The following is a 15,409-nucleotide window of genomic DNA, read 5'->3' as shown; positions in this document are numbered from 1 at the left end:
TAGGAGTAGTGCCTTTGCATTGTGTTTATTTCTTTTAATTTATTTTAGATGTTGGCAACAGTGCAGCAGATTTTGTCAGCGACCCATCGGCTTTGGCCAGCATTCTCTCCAACACAGGGCTGAACAGCAACACCTTTAGCAAAGGTGACAAGTTAAGCATGGCCCAGCGGGTACCTGTGAGAGGGAAGGGTGCAAACTCCCTCTATTCAGTCGGAAGTAGCAGGGTGAGTGCAATTTAACTATAAATATAAAGTGTGCATAATACCCCTTGGGTGAAGCGCACTTTCTGTAAGGCGGAGAAATTTGTTTTACTCTGGATCATGGCGATCAGGAATGGTCATGTTTGTTCTATGTGCTGAACCCCATGGTGTTCTTTTGTGTTTTTTTCGTCTAGGCCAGTGGAGTGTCCATTTGCCCTCCGCGTGCCAGTTGTGCACCGAGGGCCGATTTCAGCCGCATGTCTTGTGTACCTAACCCTGGATGTATTGGTAAGGACGTTATCAAACTTTTTATTTATCATGTTCTGTAGCTGCACATGTGTGATTCACGAAAGTCGAAGAATTATGTGGTGCAATCGATTTGATGCCGCTTGGCTAAATAAGGTTAAAGGGTAGTTTCATGCTTGCGTCATTGCTAAGGCAGCATTTGAGACCTATCTGCTTGTAAATAGACATGATGTGAATGATTGAACCCTTTGAAGTAAAGCCGGAATTGTTGGATGCTTCACTGACCCCTGCAGAAGTCGGGGGGGGGGGGGGGGGGGGGGTTGGCAGTACTCTTGTGATTCTTTCTGGTGTTGATGAAAACTGTTGCCCACAGTGTTCAGAGGGCTAAAGCTGATATTTGGTACTCTGTCTAAACTCTACCTCTACACTCTCCTGCTCAGATATTGATGTGAAGCGCACTCCTCATCAGGCCAAGCAGCACGCCTCCTCTCCTCTCCTAGACGTAGTCAGGCCTTCACCATTGACATCTACATCTGCCGGGAGGGTCCCAGACAAAAACCCTTACTCCTCGGTATGTATTTTTTAGGATTGTCTCATCAGTGACTGCCAGTAGATTTGTCTTTTCATAATGTGCAGTTCCTAACTCCCTTCCTCTTTGACATTTGACCAACAGACCAGGATGATTGGTCTATGGTTATGCATGCATCATGCATCGGTTTTCTCTAACTGGAGCACCTCTCTCTGTTAATCAACCAAATATCTAAGTACAGGCCACCCAACCAGTACTCTTCTCGTCCACACTTGTACTTGCCCGCCTGTTAGGACTAAGAACCCAACGCTTTGGGCTCAAATTAGTACCAGCAGTGTGTTACATAAGGACATTGCCACTAGGGTTTAAGTACACATTGAAGTGGACAAGGTGAGATAGCTGAAACCACAAGAAGACTGACCTTTGAACTTGCATTACACTGATTTCGAGGAGTAACTTGCTATGAAAAAATTGTGTGCAAAATAAAGTATAATAGCAATAATAGCCAAATGTTTGGGAACGAGGCGCTTCCTTAATGATAACTTGGGGTGGGCAGGATGTCTGCCTCTGCTGCCTCGGAAATATGACTGGCTCAATATGATGTGATTTTGCTCAGCCTTTTCAGCATTCACCTATCCTCTACGAAAATTGTGACATGATGGCAAAGCAAAGTACTGCTGTAGTGTTGAGCACACCAGGAATTGTCTATGGAGCCGTTCCAAACGTATCTTGTCTTGTTCTTTGCTCCGTGTTCCTCTTATATCCATTAGACCCTGCAGTCCCATGTATTGAAGGTATGGTGATGTTTTAATATAAGAGTGGATCCTCTGGCACAAGAACCAGGGAGTGGCTGCTTCTGCCTGCTCTCAGGCTCCACTCAACCAAATAAGTCACACGAAAGGATGGAAATGCTTCATTTAAATTTGAACCCCCTAGTTCTGATGAATTGGTTCAGCTGTAGGTACATGCTATATATATATTTTTGCAAGCTACATGTGTGGGCCAATCATATGCAATATAGTATTGCTGTTGCGCCAAAAGGGATAGTCCAGGTGAACTGGACAATGTTCTGTATGATTGGAAGCACAAGTAACGGCAAATAATAAAATATGTGTATCTGTTTGATTGAGGTGGTGCAGTTCAAGGTCCTATGTTTGTGCTATTTACGTGATTGAGATTAATTTAAAGTTTCCATCCATGAATTTTGTGGATGCGGTTGTACCTTGTCAATTCAAACTTTTTTTTGCTGAGCGATAGCAGTATATTTTTAACACTTCTTATTGCATCCCTTTAAAATTGTTTTCCATTTAAATTACATTTAGTGTTGCTAAGCAATACTTCCATTTTTTCTTTTCTTTTTAATTGGTAGAGATAAACTTAAAAAATAACTGACCATGGGAGGCGCTAGGGGGCGCACAGCGGAATGGCTGCCTGAACTGCAGCTCCGCCAGGCGATATCACGCGATGTGATCCATTGCCACGTACACCCCACCATTCCACACTGCGCGACCTGTATCTGATGTGGGAAGATGTGGAGCAGAAGCGGACAGGCGTGGAAGCGCTTGATACCCCCAGAGCGCGAATAAAATACTGAGGTACTCGCGGCATACACCGTGTTGCCTGACAAGATGGCCGGCGGACGACTGCGAGAGCCGACCGAACAACACAGGTACAGCAGCGTACTGTCCGATTAGCCCAGAAACTATTGCCCGAAGGTGTGCGCAGATTGCCAGGCCAAGCGGGTTCAATTCCATCGCACCAGCACCGCGATACACGGGCGGAATGAGTCCAACCTTAAGACGGCTGCCTGACAATATGGCGGCGCCCACTGCCGATACAGCGGACCCTGGGAAATAGCGTCGGCGATATCTGGCGCGGTGTACTGGGCTTACTACTAACGGTCCGGCGGGGTTAAGAGCGAGATACACCGTTATGTGCATGGGAAGCTGAGGACGGCGCGGTGCGGGCCTCCGGCTGTCGGCCAATCCAGCTAACAGTGAATTTGCGTCCGTGGTGCTGGCAGGTGCAGGGAGCGAGATAACGCACGAGCGAAGGGGCAATCCATTGCCAGGTTGATCGCACAGTGCAGCACTTAAGTCACGGGTGCATATCTCCCCCCTCCTTCATATTGCTGCTGGAGTGCCCAAATCGCATCCCCCCCAAGAGCGCTGGCGAAAAGCAGCTGCTGGAGGCCATTTGGTAGGAGAACTACCACCGCGTGCAGCTGCTGGCTACCACCAAGGAGGAAACACGGCGACTGCGTCCAGAGTAACGAGGGCGTCTGGACCCGCATTGAGGAAAGTGCGCTCACCGGCCACCACTATGGGGAAGCCAGATAAACAGCAACCGAAGCTTTCCTTCGACAACAAGAGGGTGACTAAACCTGCGGACGACATGGCGGAGGCCGGCGGATCCGCTGAACCACTGCCGAATACTAACATTGAGAAGATCCTGCTGGCCATCCAATCAAATCTGCAGGACATCAATGGCAAACTGGACAATCTGACATGCAGGATGGATGGAATGGCTGCCCGGCAAGATAAACATGGCGAAAGGTTGGACGAAGCGGAGACAAGAATATCTGCCGTCGAAGATGAAGCGCATACGTCCACCACTAAATGCGCGGGAATTGAACGCATTCTGGAGGTGATAAAAGCGAAGGAGGAGGATTTGGAAGCGCGCTCGAGGCGCAACAACGTGCGAATCACGGGCCTGCCAGAATCGACCAACACGGGGCGCATGGAACACTACATCGAGGGTCTCTGCAAGGATATCTTTGGGGCGGAAGCCCTATCGCAGATCTTTATTGTCGAGAGGGCCCATAGATCACTAGGCCCCAAGCCACCGCCCGGCGCGACACCCAGGCCGATAGTGGCGCGGATCCTAAATTACAGGGACAGAGACGCGATCCTCAGGCTGGCGAGAGAAAAGGGCAAAATCACCCATCAAGGCAACTCTCTGGAGTTTTACCCTGATCACACGGTCGCTGTGCAGCAAGCACGTAAGGAGTACGCCACAGTGAAGGCTAAGCTACGAGAACTGAACATTGGGTATTCTATGCTATATCCTGCCCGACTTCGTGTGGTGTGGAGGGAGCAGACGATCGTGCTGGCGACGCCTAAAGCGGCCCTCGAATTTGTCAAGCGAGTACGTCGAGAGACGAGGTCGGAATCCCGGGATGACCAGAATGAAGCATCGGACTGATGTCACTGCAGATATCCACGTTGGCGCACTGGTAAGGGTTGCCGCACAGATGACTATGTAAGACTGCTTGGTGGCCCTCCTCAGCTGCATTGCACAGGGTACGCGGACACGAGGCTACCAAAGTTGAGATGTTGGAGTTTCAATTTGACAATGTGCGGTGGGCAGGCGGGGACACGCTGGAATGGCAGGGGAGATCCCACACTATTGTCCTGTGCTGCCACGGATATTCATAAATTGTCCTTGCTGCTGTGCCTACTCCGCTGAAGTATTGGTCACACAATTGTATCACACTGTACTTGGGGCCGCAGCTGCGAGCGATGGGGCAAGACCCTTTATTTTAAAAATGTTCACGGACCCTCAGAACGGGGCAGAGAAAGCAGAGGGAGTGGCAGTCCATTGTACACTTTGATTCGTATTGCATTGCGTTGTGTAGACTGACAGTGGTGTCATTGCCCCCACGCACTGCTGGGCTCCGTGGAATGTGTAACCAATTATTTGCGGTGGGCGGGGAGGGCTGTGCGCTGGATATATGGGGCCCGGACACTTCCGAACACATCTGTTCGCTGTGAGACGCAACTGCATTTTCCTTAAAGCTACTCCATTAATGGCGCCCAGCGGGGGGATGGTGGGGGGGGAGGAGGGATTGTGGATTGATGGACACATATATTGCGACTATGTCTGATTCTGTCACGTATCGCCTACACCCGTACATCGGGTGAAGAGTTGCGCTACTGGCGGACCTCCATGTGGGTAATACCCAACACAAGTTTTGCCATGAGCACCGAGTTGTTGGTTAAGTGTTTGAGGGAGTTGTGCTCAGACGGGGTAAGGCTTCGGCAGGTTGGGGATGCTGGAGTGGGTGGGTTTTGGGGAGGGGGGAAGTTTGACTGTTTTCTAAGGCCGATTGCATTGCGAAGATACTCACTATTCAGATATTCCTTGAGGGGGATTGTTATTGCACATTGCGACCATGGTAGTGGGTGGGATCAGGATCCGGGCAGGATACATGGATGTGCGGGTGCGTCTGGTATAGAATCATTTGTGTACACCAGGTTCTAGGACTGACAGCGCTAACTGTCTAAACGTGCTCACCTGGAATATTTGTGGGTTTTCTCGCCCACAGAAAGTTAGGCAGGTATTTGCCAGTCTTACTAGATGGAATATTGATATAGCATTCCTGCAGGAAACACACCTGGCACCGCACACTCATGCTACACTGGGGTCAAGGTGGGCGGGTACTTCATACAGAGCCTCATACTCATCTTATTCCCGGGGGGTGCTTATACTGATCAGGAAAGGGGTCAATTTTGAGGAGAAACATTTGACACAGGACCCAGCTGGCAGATATGTGCTAGTGACGGGTACATTGAGAGGCCAACACATAACACTTCTAAACGTGTACGGCCCTAATATTGACGCGCCGGAATTCTATCGTGACATCTGGGGACACCTGCAGAAACATGCTTGCACGCACATTTTATGCGGGGGAGACTGGAACGTGACACTTCGTGATGGACTGGATCGCTCCTCACAATCAGTGGAACAACACAAGCAGTCGAGACTAATGGTGGGTCACATGATAGAGGATCTAGCGTTAGTGGACATTTGGAGACTACAACACACTGACGACCCAGGGGCTACACACATCACTGCATCCCACAATAGTTGGTCCAGACTGGACTACTGGTTAGGTTCCAAGGATGTTGCTCTGTGGGCGCGTAAGTTACAGGTGCTGCCACGCACGCTATCGGATCACAACCCGGTTCAATTACAGTTGGACATACCTCATTACACACCCCCTCCATTCCAATGGCGTTTCAACTCCCAGGCCCTCACAGACCCATTATATGTAGACACCCTGACCAAGGCGATCAAAGACTACTTTGCTAATAATTCTCACACCACTGAGGACGCATGTCTACTCTGGGAAGCCTTTAAGGCCACGATAAGGGGAGTCTGCATCAGCACTACTGTAGGTGTACTCAAAGACATACGGTGCCAAATTCGCCGCTGCGAAAGCCAGATGAGGGACTTAGAATTGCACTATGAACAAACGCAGGACGTATTGTTGTTGCCCAAGCTGCGTGCATTACACACAGAACATGCCGATTTTGTAACGGCAGAAATAAAATACCTAGATCGCAAACACGAGGCCAGGGCTTTTGGGGAAGGGGGCAGACCGGGGAGAGTATTGGCACAGAAAATATGTGAGGGACGAGGACACTCGGCGATCCTCCGAGTTCGGTCAGGGGAGGGGAGTTTGCAGACACATCCAGCAGATATAGTTAAATGTTTTGTGGACTCCTATAGCACACTATACCAATCCCAGCCGACAGCTACTACTGAGGAAACATATGACTACTTACATGAAGTGGCGATTGGCTGGCTGTCGGATGCCCACAGGGAATATCTGGCTCGACCGATCACAGTCGAGGAGGTCACTGAGGTGATCGCCTCGCTCCCAAATGGAAAGGCCCCAGGCCCTGACGGGTACACGTCCGAATTTTATAAAAAATTTGTTGATATCATCGCCCCATATCTGGTGGACATGTATGGTAATTCCTTTGAGGGATCATTGCTCCCCCCCACTCTGCGGGAGGCAATGATCATAGCACTCCTTAAACCATCCAAAGATCCGGAAAATTGCGACTCCTATAGACCCCTCTCCTTAATCAACGTAGATTCGAAAATACTCGCAAAGTTACTGGCCATTAGGCTATCCCCACTGATGACTCGACTGGTGCTCCCGGATCAGGCGGGGTTCGTCCCCACTAGATCCACCTCGCATAATACCAGAACCCTGTTTGCGCTGGCGCACTATTTGGAACCCTCGGTTAAGGCAGTAGCTGTCATGCTCGACGCTGCGAAAGCGTTCGACTCGATCGAATGGCGTTACATGCTGACGGTCCTCAATAGGATGGGGTTCCCTAAACGGTTTGTCCAGTGGGTCTCCTTGTTGTATACTAAACCATGTGCAAGAGTTCGCATCAATGGTTATGTTTCAGCTCCATTTAACATTGGGCGAGGCACAAGGCAGGGTTGCCCCCTGTCACCCCTGCTCTTCGCGCTGGCGTTAGAACCACTAGCGTGCATAGTTCGTCAGAATTACAAGGAATCAGCATTGCAATTTGTGTCTCGACCACTGCACATATCGCTCTACGCAGACGATATGTTATTATATGTTCGCGAACCAGAGACACATCTGAATCCGTTGCTCAGAGAGTACATCAGGTTTGGGGGTCACTCGGGGTTAGCAATAAATTGGTCCAAGTCCTCACTCATACCTCTCACTGACGCCACTACCCCCTTTGCAATGGATTATCCACTAGAATGGCAGCAGGACCCGATTCGATACCTAGGGGTCATGTTCCACAGGGATCCGGACGAAGTCATGCGAGCAAACTACGGGGTGGTACTCTCCAGGCTGGACGATAAGGTCCGTCGCTGGATACACTTACCATTATCGATAGCTGATCGTATAGCGATAGTTAAAATGAACATTTTGCCCAAACTATTGTATCTCTTTAACAATATACCCATCACACCTACGAGAGAGGTCTTTCAACGCATAAAGTCACTAGTGCTATCCTTGATATGGGCGGGTAAACAGGCTCGTATTGACCTGCAAACACTGACGCTCCCGGTATCGAAGGGTGGATTCGGGGTCCCAGACTTTCTGCTGTATTACCTTTGTGCCCAGGCACAGTACGCAGCGTATTGGTACCATGAGGTCCCCTATATCACTCACGTGGCCATTGAGGAGGGGGATGCCCATCCCGTTCCCCTGTCGGCGATATTGTCGCACACCAGACCTCCACTTCACAAAAGGGACATCAACACTGTAGACACCACGATCAAAGCATGGAACAAACTAGGCCAATTGGCTCACAAAACCCCGTTGTATGCACCGGAGATGCCATTGCAGCACCATCAGGCCTTGTCCGTCACTAACGAACAAGTGGGGATGTCACTGTTGACACGAGCTGGAATCGACAGGCTGGGTGACGTGTATCAGGGGGGCACATTCATAGACATGGACAACTTGCACTATATCAGGAACCAATCTCCTATGTTCAAATTCACATATTACAGGCTGAAAAGGGCATTAAGAGAACACTATCCATCGTTCCCAGCGGAACCGGAAACGCTAGCGCCCTTACAAATGCTGATCACCACAAGGGATCTATCTCACTTGGTGTCCAGATTGTATAATGCTGCACAAACGGAAATAGCAGGCCACACACTTAAGGCTAAGGAGAGATGGGATGCGAAGTTTGATACTCCCCTGACAGATGAGGAATGGTACAGCACATGCGCACTTACACAAATATTGACACCCAATGGGAATCTGAGAATTATACATTTTAAGTTCCTACACCAAGTCTACTACACACCGGTGAAAATGCGTAAATATGGGCTACAAGAGGACGACAGATGTAAGCGTTGTGGTGGTGCGGGTGCGGACTTTGTACATCTGGCGTGGCAGTGTGCGAAAGTAGCGGAATACTGGGTGGAGGTTACAGCCACTCTATCGGTCATATTGGAAGATGAGGTGCGGTGCACGCCACAGATCTGCCTGTTGGGTATTCTACCTCAATTCAGAGCACTAAAACGCAAATTCTGTGCAATCGCACTACTGTTGGCCAAAAGACAGGTGGCGCAATGCTGGCATAGCCGTAGAGTACCTACTGCAAAAGTGTGGCTGCATGACATGTCCGTCTGCCGGGACAAACTACAAACTTACGAGGAAGACTTGCCTGTAAAATCACAGCCGAAGGACATATGGGGCTTCTTATCAGAGTACCTAAATTCCTTGCAGGAAAATGAGGAGGACTAGCTGATACACTAGACTGACTGATGTGTGGATGACTGATGGTGGCATGGGAGATGACTGAGGGCGGTACTGGAAATACCGGGACACTGCTCCACCCACTGTATAGGTTGTATATGAGGGCGATGTAAGGTCTGAGAGTTGGGGACTGTTTTAGTTCTGTTTATAAAATTACAAAATGTAAGACTCATACAGCCTGACTGCTAAGAGTGCTGCGTAGGGCAACTGAGGCGGATCTGCCTACTGTATTTGCACTGTTTATTATGTATCACGTATGCTATATTGGACGAACATAGTCACGTGGCGAGCCGGCCTCAGGGTTGTAGGCTCATGCAGTGTACCATGCATTATGTTAATAAAGGTCTTACACAAAAAAAAAAAAAAAAAAAAAAAAAAATAACTGACCATCAACAACACACCTTAAATTAAACAGAATTTCTATGGTGACTCTAAACAAATGTAATCCTAGAGGTTTAACCAAATTGCCCAAAATCCTTAACCCTTTATAACTTATCTTTAACCTAAACCATAATCTAATAACTTAACTCCTCTACTTTTAACCATGAACCTGTAACCCTATACCTTTAACTTCTACAGCATACTCAAACCTGTACCTGCTTAATTATATACCTAATCCTCTTAAATCTAACCCTTATACATATATCGCTAACCCTTGACCCCTTACTCGGAACACCCATACCATATTCCTAAAATACTAACCGCTTACCCAAAAACTCTTAGCTCTCTACCCTAAATCCCTATACCAAAACTTTAACTCTTACACCTGTAATCTTAATTTGTATTCCTACACACTGAAACCCATCACTTGAGTCTTATTTATTTATTTATTTTATTTTGAAAGTTTTATATAGCGCGGACAAGATCCTTGCAGATATCAGAGCGCTTTACAAAGAGAAGTACATGGGCATGGTTAAACAGATAAATCAATAGGTCAATTAGTACAAGTAGGTGGCAACTCCTAGCCTCATATCCTAAATATCTGTACCCCATTACCATACATCCTAAATCCTTACGTTATACCTTCATCCCTTAAACCCTAGATTCTAAACGCATGACCATGTCACCCCATCTCACTCTCCTTACTTCAATATATATTGTGAATAAACACTTTGAAAAGTGTTCCTTTTTTAAAGTGTTTATTTTTTATAACTATTAATTGGTAAGGGTTTCTTTAAAGTGTTATTTCCGACATTTTGAGCGAAACCCCCTTCCACATTACCTTTCTGTCTTTTTGTTGTTTGTTTTCTATGTAGAGGACGTGGAATTCCCCTTTTTTGGTCTCGCCTAGCAAAGCATGCATGCGCTACTCTAGGAGAGGGCTCTTGGAATCACTTCAGACTTCCAAGAGCCTTCGCCGTGTGGGTTGGCCTCCTCCCACACATTCCATTGGCCTTTACGTGTGGCTTTCAAAAATTTAAAGCCCGCAATTGGCCAAAGGCGGGATCATGTCCCGCCTTCTCTCTAAATGTTGACTCCCATGGCCTAGGGTTCTCTGGTTCCACCCCCTCAGCCTGGGACGACTCCTGGTGGCCGACGGCACTAGGAGCACCCCCTACACCCACCGACCACGCACGAAACCTGGGGGTCATCCTGGACTCCACACACTCCATGATGAAGCAGGTCAACACTGTCTCCACCTCCTGCTTCAACACCCTCCGCATGCGTCGCAGGATCTTCAAGTGGATCCCCACCACAACTAGAAGGACTGTCACCCAGGCCCTCGTCAGCAGGAGACTGGATTACGGCAACGCACTCTACGCAGGAGCCCCGGCCAAACTCCTTAAACTGCTCCAACACATCCAGAACACCTCCGCACGCCTGATCCTCGACATCCCGCAGCGCAGCCACATCACACTCCACGAGAGACCTGCACTGGCTCCTCATCAACAAGAGGATAACCTTCAAGCTCCTCGCCCACAAGGCACTCCACGACACCGTACCACCGTACATCAACAGCCGACTCAGCCTCTACACTCCGTCCGGCCAGCTCCGCTCTGAAGGCCGCGCCCTTGCCACTGTCCCCCCTATATGAAGAGTGACCGGCGGCGGCAGATCATTCTCCCACCTTGCCGCCAAGACGTGGAACACCCTCCCCATCCGCCTACAGCAAACGAAGAACTCCTAATCTTCAGGAGACTCCTCAAGACCTGGCTCTTCGAACAGAAGCTGCTTCTCCCCCCCCCCCCCCCCCTCTCCCCCCAGCGCCTTGAGACCCTCACGGGTATGTAGTGCGCTTTACAAATGCTAGGATTGATTGATTGATTGGAGCGCGCAGCAGCGTGGCCGGTTGCTCTGGTATTTGAGACAGCAGGGCATATGCAAAGTGGGATTCTGAAGGAATGAGGAAGGACTCAGTGTAGGGATTGATTTGATGGGTTAACAGTTGGTTATCACTAGTGCTGTTGGTTGGAGGGGGAGAAGTGGGGTTATATACGCAAATTGCATGGTAACGTTGCACTTTGATAAAAAGATGTTTTTGAAGTGTTTATAATGTAAGATAACAAATCATTATGTAAGCAGTAATAGTTTTTAATTTTTACTCTATTTCTGTCATTTGTAGTGACCCCTGATGAAGGGCACCAGTTGCCCGAAATGCATTGGGCTTTTAATTAAACACGGTCTTTGACGAATTTGCGTCATTCGTATTCTTGAAAAAGAGGCCCGGAGGGCACAGCTTGATTATTAGGAACTCAAAAATTGGCATACCATTTCGTGTGTGGATGATTAAAAAAGAAAAGAAAGTTAAACCATAAGAGACGTTTAAAAATTGGATTACTTGGAGTTCTCGGATGAACTTGGAACAAAATATTGCCAAAACGGCGCTTTAGCTGTGCGATTGGTGGGGGCGTAAATGACGCCCCAGTTCATGTTGTTTTCTTAATTTCTGCCAGATGGCTCAGTCCAATGCCGCCACGTCCGCTCGTACACGCTGCACTCATTTAACCTGCAGTTGTGAGATCTTTTAATGGGGCGCCCTTTGATGAACCATTGGGATTGGGAGATGGAGGTGCTAACTCAAGGCTGAGTTTCTCCGGATACATTGGGCTCAGCGTTAACATTTTTTTGCTCTTTAACAGGCTTTGTGTTAGGCTCATGACGCTCCACAGACATCGTAAAAGGCTTCATCCCGCCCTCCCTTCCTCACCTTTATTCTCTCTTCGTTGTCCTGCACGTCTTTTACACCTTTCTCTCCATCTTTACCCCCAATTTTTTTTAAATAATTTTCTTCTTTGAAAGCACAGACAATTTACGACGACAGAAAGCGCTCAAATGCCCTTGGACACACTTCGCGCTATTTAAATCTGCAAAACAAGAAACAATAGCGCCGCAGTCACATCCTGCTCACATTGTTAATAACTCAGGCACGGGTGCTCAAACAGCCCCACGCCATTTCTTCAAGCTCTGCGCGCCTGGGGCATTGCCCCTATTTAGAGACACACGCTGCTCTGGGGATCTGTTCATAGACCGCGGAAAATCTCTAAATTGTCAGATAGTGAAAAGTTACTGGCTAGAGAAAGAAATAATCCTTAAAATAATAGCTTCTTTTGATGGTGGAAATCATTTGTTGCTGCCTGCTAACACGTCATTGTCCTTCGTCTTACATATTCGATCGCCTCAGTTCTTGTCTCGGAGCGTTGGGTAGGACGGTGATTTCTGGGAGGAAAACCTCTCAAGTAAGACGTGCTGGTCTATAATTGAAGGCTTTGCCAAAAAAATTGCAACAATGGAAAACAAGCACGTTGGCGTGCAGCTCGCCTACTAACTAGGTACTTAAAGTTAAAGGTGGGATCGGCTGTGTCTGGGGGAGCAGGAGAGATAGGCCTCCTAAGCCCTGACGCTCACCAACTTCCGGTCTTGGGACCACCTGAGAAGCGTTCAGTAAGAAGCACTGCAACCTCTCCAGGGAAGGCTACATCTGTGTGTGGAGCCCCAGAGAGAAAACAAGCATTGACATAGCCAATAGGTCTCGCCTTTGGGACCTTAGAAGTGTTTAGTTATGCAGCACAATATTCTTGGTGCAACAACCTCAACCGTTGCATGGCTAAACACTTATAAGGTCCCAAAGGCGAGACCTATTGGCTATGCCAATGCTTGTTTAAGCAAGCTACTTATTAAGAAAGACACTCGGAAATCCTTTATTTTCCCTGGAGTATACATTTTAAATAGGTTTTGAATACTGTAAATACCTCTGTTTAGGGATTCCGCGAATAAGGCTCATGGTATGTTAACGTCGCACATACGGTCCTTGTTCCTGCATCATCATGCACAAACATGACTCTAAGTCATCCAGCTGACTTAGTCTTTACCAACTCAGCATCCAAATTACATGTTTCCTCTTATAGCACCGACAACTACAGTACACATTAGACACAACTCTCACCCGCTGGGCACACCTACGTGTACATGGAATGACATCGACTCCTACTGAGCAAAGATGTCTTAAACATTACTAATTCCTGAAGCCAATTGTATCCGGCTGTACACCTCAACAGAAAAAAACTAATGACGATGTGCTTCGGTACATGCTTTAAATCTCAATGCTGTATAGAGATCCATAACATGATCTAACCGGGACCAATCGAGTACAATCCATTGCTGGACAGTGCTCTAATCTTCGCCAAAGTGTCCGGCAGCTAGTCAGTATGACTTCCCCTAAAACAGTTCAAACCAAATGATAAACACTTTCAACAGGACCTGGACTCCAGGTAACAAGAATCCCAGAAGTGTATGGCCACCCAAATTCCAAAAGCACTTCAAGTTTGTACAGCTTTCAAGGTCATGTGAAGAAGGCTCTGTGATGCTCCTGAAAGCTATCAGGAAGCATGAAGCCAAACTCTTATTTGCAGAATTTATGAAATCAGTCCTGCTGGCATTCTTGAGGTCGCTTGTGGTCTTAGTCGTGATCCAGTGAGCTAATTGGTTATTTTGTTTTAGACTTACCTGAAGATGGCTTCAGGTAAGTCTAAAACTAGGATGGGGTACAAGTTGCGGCAGAAGCAGAAGTCCAAGCAGGCGTCTGTTCCTTCCCACTGTTCCTTCCCATTGCTCCTGTTCTAGACAGAGGTTGCACAGTCAACACTCCGAAGGCCTGACTCTAGCCACATCTTGATTCCAGTCCTGGTTATGATGCACCGCCAGGTTTCCTTGTCCATCATAGATGCCACTTCAAATGGAAACCTTTAAGAAGGCCATGCTGCAATTTAGAGTGGTCCCAGTTCCCTTTGGCATAAGGGGCGACCTTTCTGGACGGATAACTCACCCGGGCTAACTTCACCACTGGCTGCAGGTCCCCCCCGCCGCCGCGACCGGAACTCCACGCGGCCGCCGAGCGGGGGGACCACAATCCCCACAGACCTTTGCTGCTGCTCCGCCCCTACCCGCCCACTGACGCGCCCGGAAGGCGCTGAAAAGGAGAGAACCCCATCTGGGGAGCGGGCGACCTTTCTGGACGGAGAACTCACTGGGGCTTACTTCACCACTGGCTGCAGGTACCACCCCCCCCCCCCCCCCCCCCCCCCCCGCCGCCGCGATCGGAACTCCACGCGGCCGCCGAGCGGGGGGACCAAAATCCCCACAGACCTTTGCTGCTGCTCCGCCCCTACCCGCCCACTGACGCGCCGGAAGGCGCTGAAAAGGAGAGAACCCCTTCCGCGTCGCAGAACGCGCGCGGGCGACCCCGGGCTAAGCCCGGGCAAAGGGCGGGCCCTCTGTGGCCCTCCGAGGACTGAGGAGGACGGGACGGGCCACCCCCTTTCGATCTTCGCCTTTTGCTCATTGGAATAGGGAGGTAATATGAACTAACTAATCCATCAAAGTGACTGTCATTATACTTTCTTCGGTATCTCCTACCGGACTACCCTTTGACCTCCCCGTGGTCAGACTATTGGTGTATGTGTGTTTTTGCTCAGCCCCCTGTCGTTGTCTTATCACATATACATTTGTATAAAGCTATCCATATCATGACTGACAAAGGGCTTTACATGAATAACACCCTCCAGGGGGGGCAACGGAAGGGGACATTGGATAACTATCTAATTCGGACCACATCGGCAATCGAGTACGTTATAGTAAGAGTAGAAAAAAGTCTCCCTATAGAACCCACATCCAGTACCCATTCAGCTATGATGCTACCAGACCAAACTCAAAATATTTCTTTACTGGAGGAATTAAATCTGCTCTGTAAAACCGCGTATACCAACGTTGAAAATGGGAATGACCTAACAAATGCTCCTACATGTGCAATGCGAATCACTAGTCCCCAGTCTTTCACCACATTTCAACTAAACGCAAGCCTTCCTGGTACTCCCCTTCTATTTACACCCACAGACACTACACAACTGCCAGTAAATGTTCAGGTACCCTATCCTAATAGAAAGC

At 48.5% G+C, this 15,409-nt stretch overlaps 1 protein-coding gene across 3 annotated transcripts in view; it reads left to right on the top strand.

Moving 5' to 3' along the window:
- TROAP (trophinin associated protein) overlaps positions 1 to 15,409 on the top strand; it is a 395,831-nt gene that overhangs the window by 194,279 nt on the left and 186,143 nt on the right. For all 3 annotated transcript variants that reach the window (XM_086964115.1, XM_086964124.1, XM_086964108.1), the window contains 3 exons: positions 49 to 224; positions 395 to 488; positions 887 to 1,017. In XM_086964115.1, coding sequence (XP_086820241.1) covers positions 49 to 224; positions 395 to 488; positions 887 to 1,017 — 401 coding nt within the window. The remainder of the gene's footprint in view (positions 1 to 48; positions 225 to 394; positions 489 to 886; positions 1,018 to 15,409) is intronic.

Source organism: Lissotriton vulgaris, chromosome 1_1, assembly GCF_964263255.1.
Source record: "Lissotriton vulgaris chromosome 1_1, aLisVul1.2, whole genome shotgun sequence".
NCBI lineage: Eukaryota > Metazoa > Chordata > Amphibia > Caudata > Salamandridae > Lissotriton > Lissotriton vulgaris.
The sequence above is the reverse complement of the archived record's forward strand: the minus strand, read 5'-3'. Positions and strand labels throughout refer to the sequence as shown.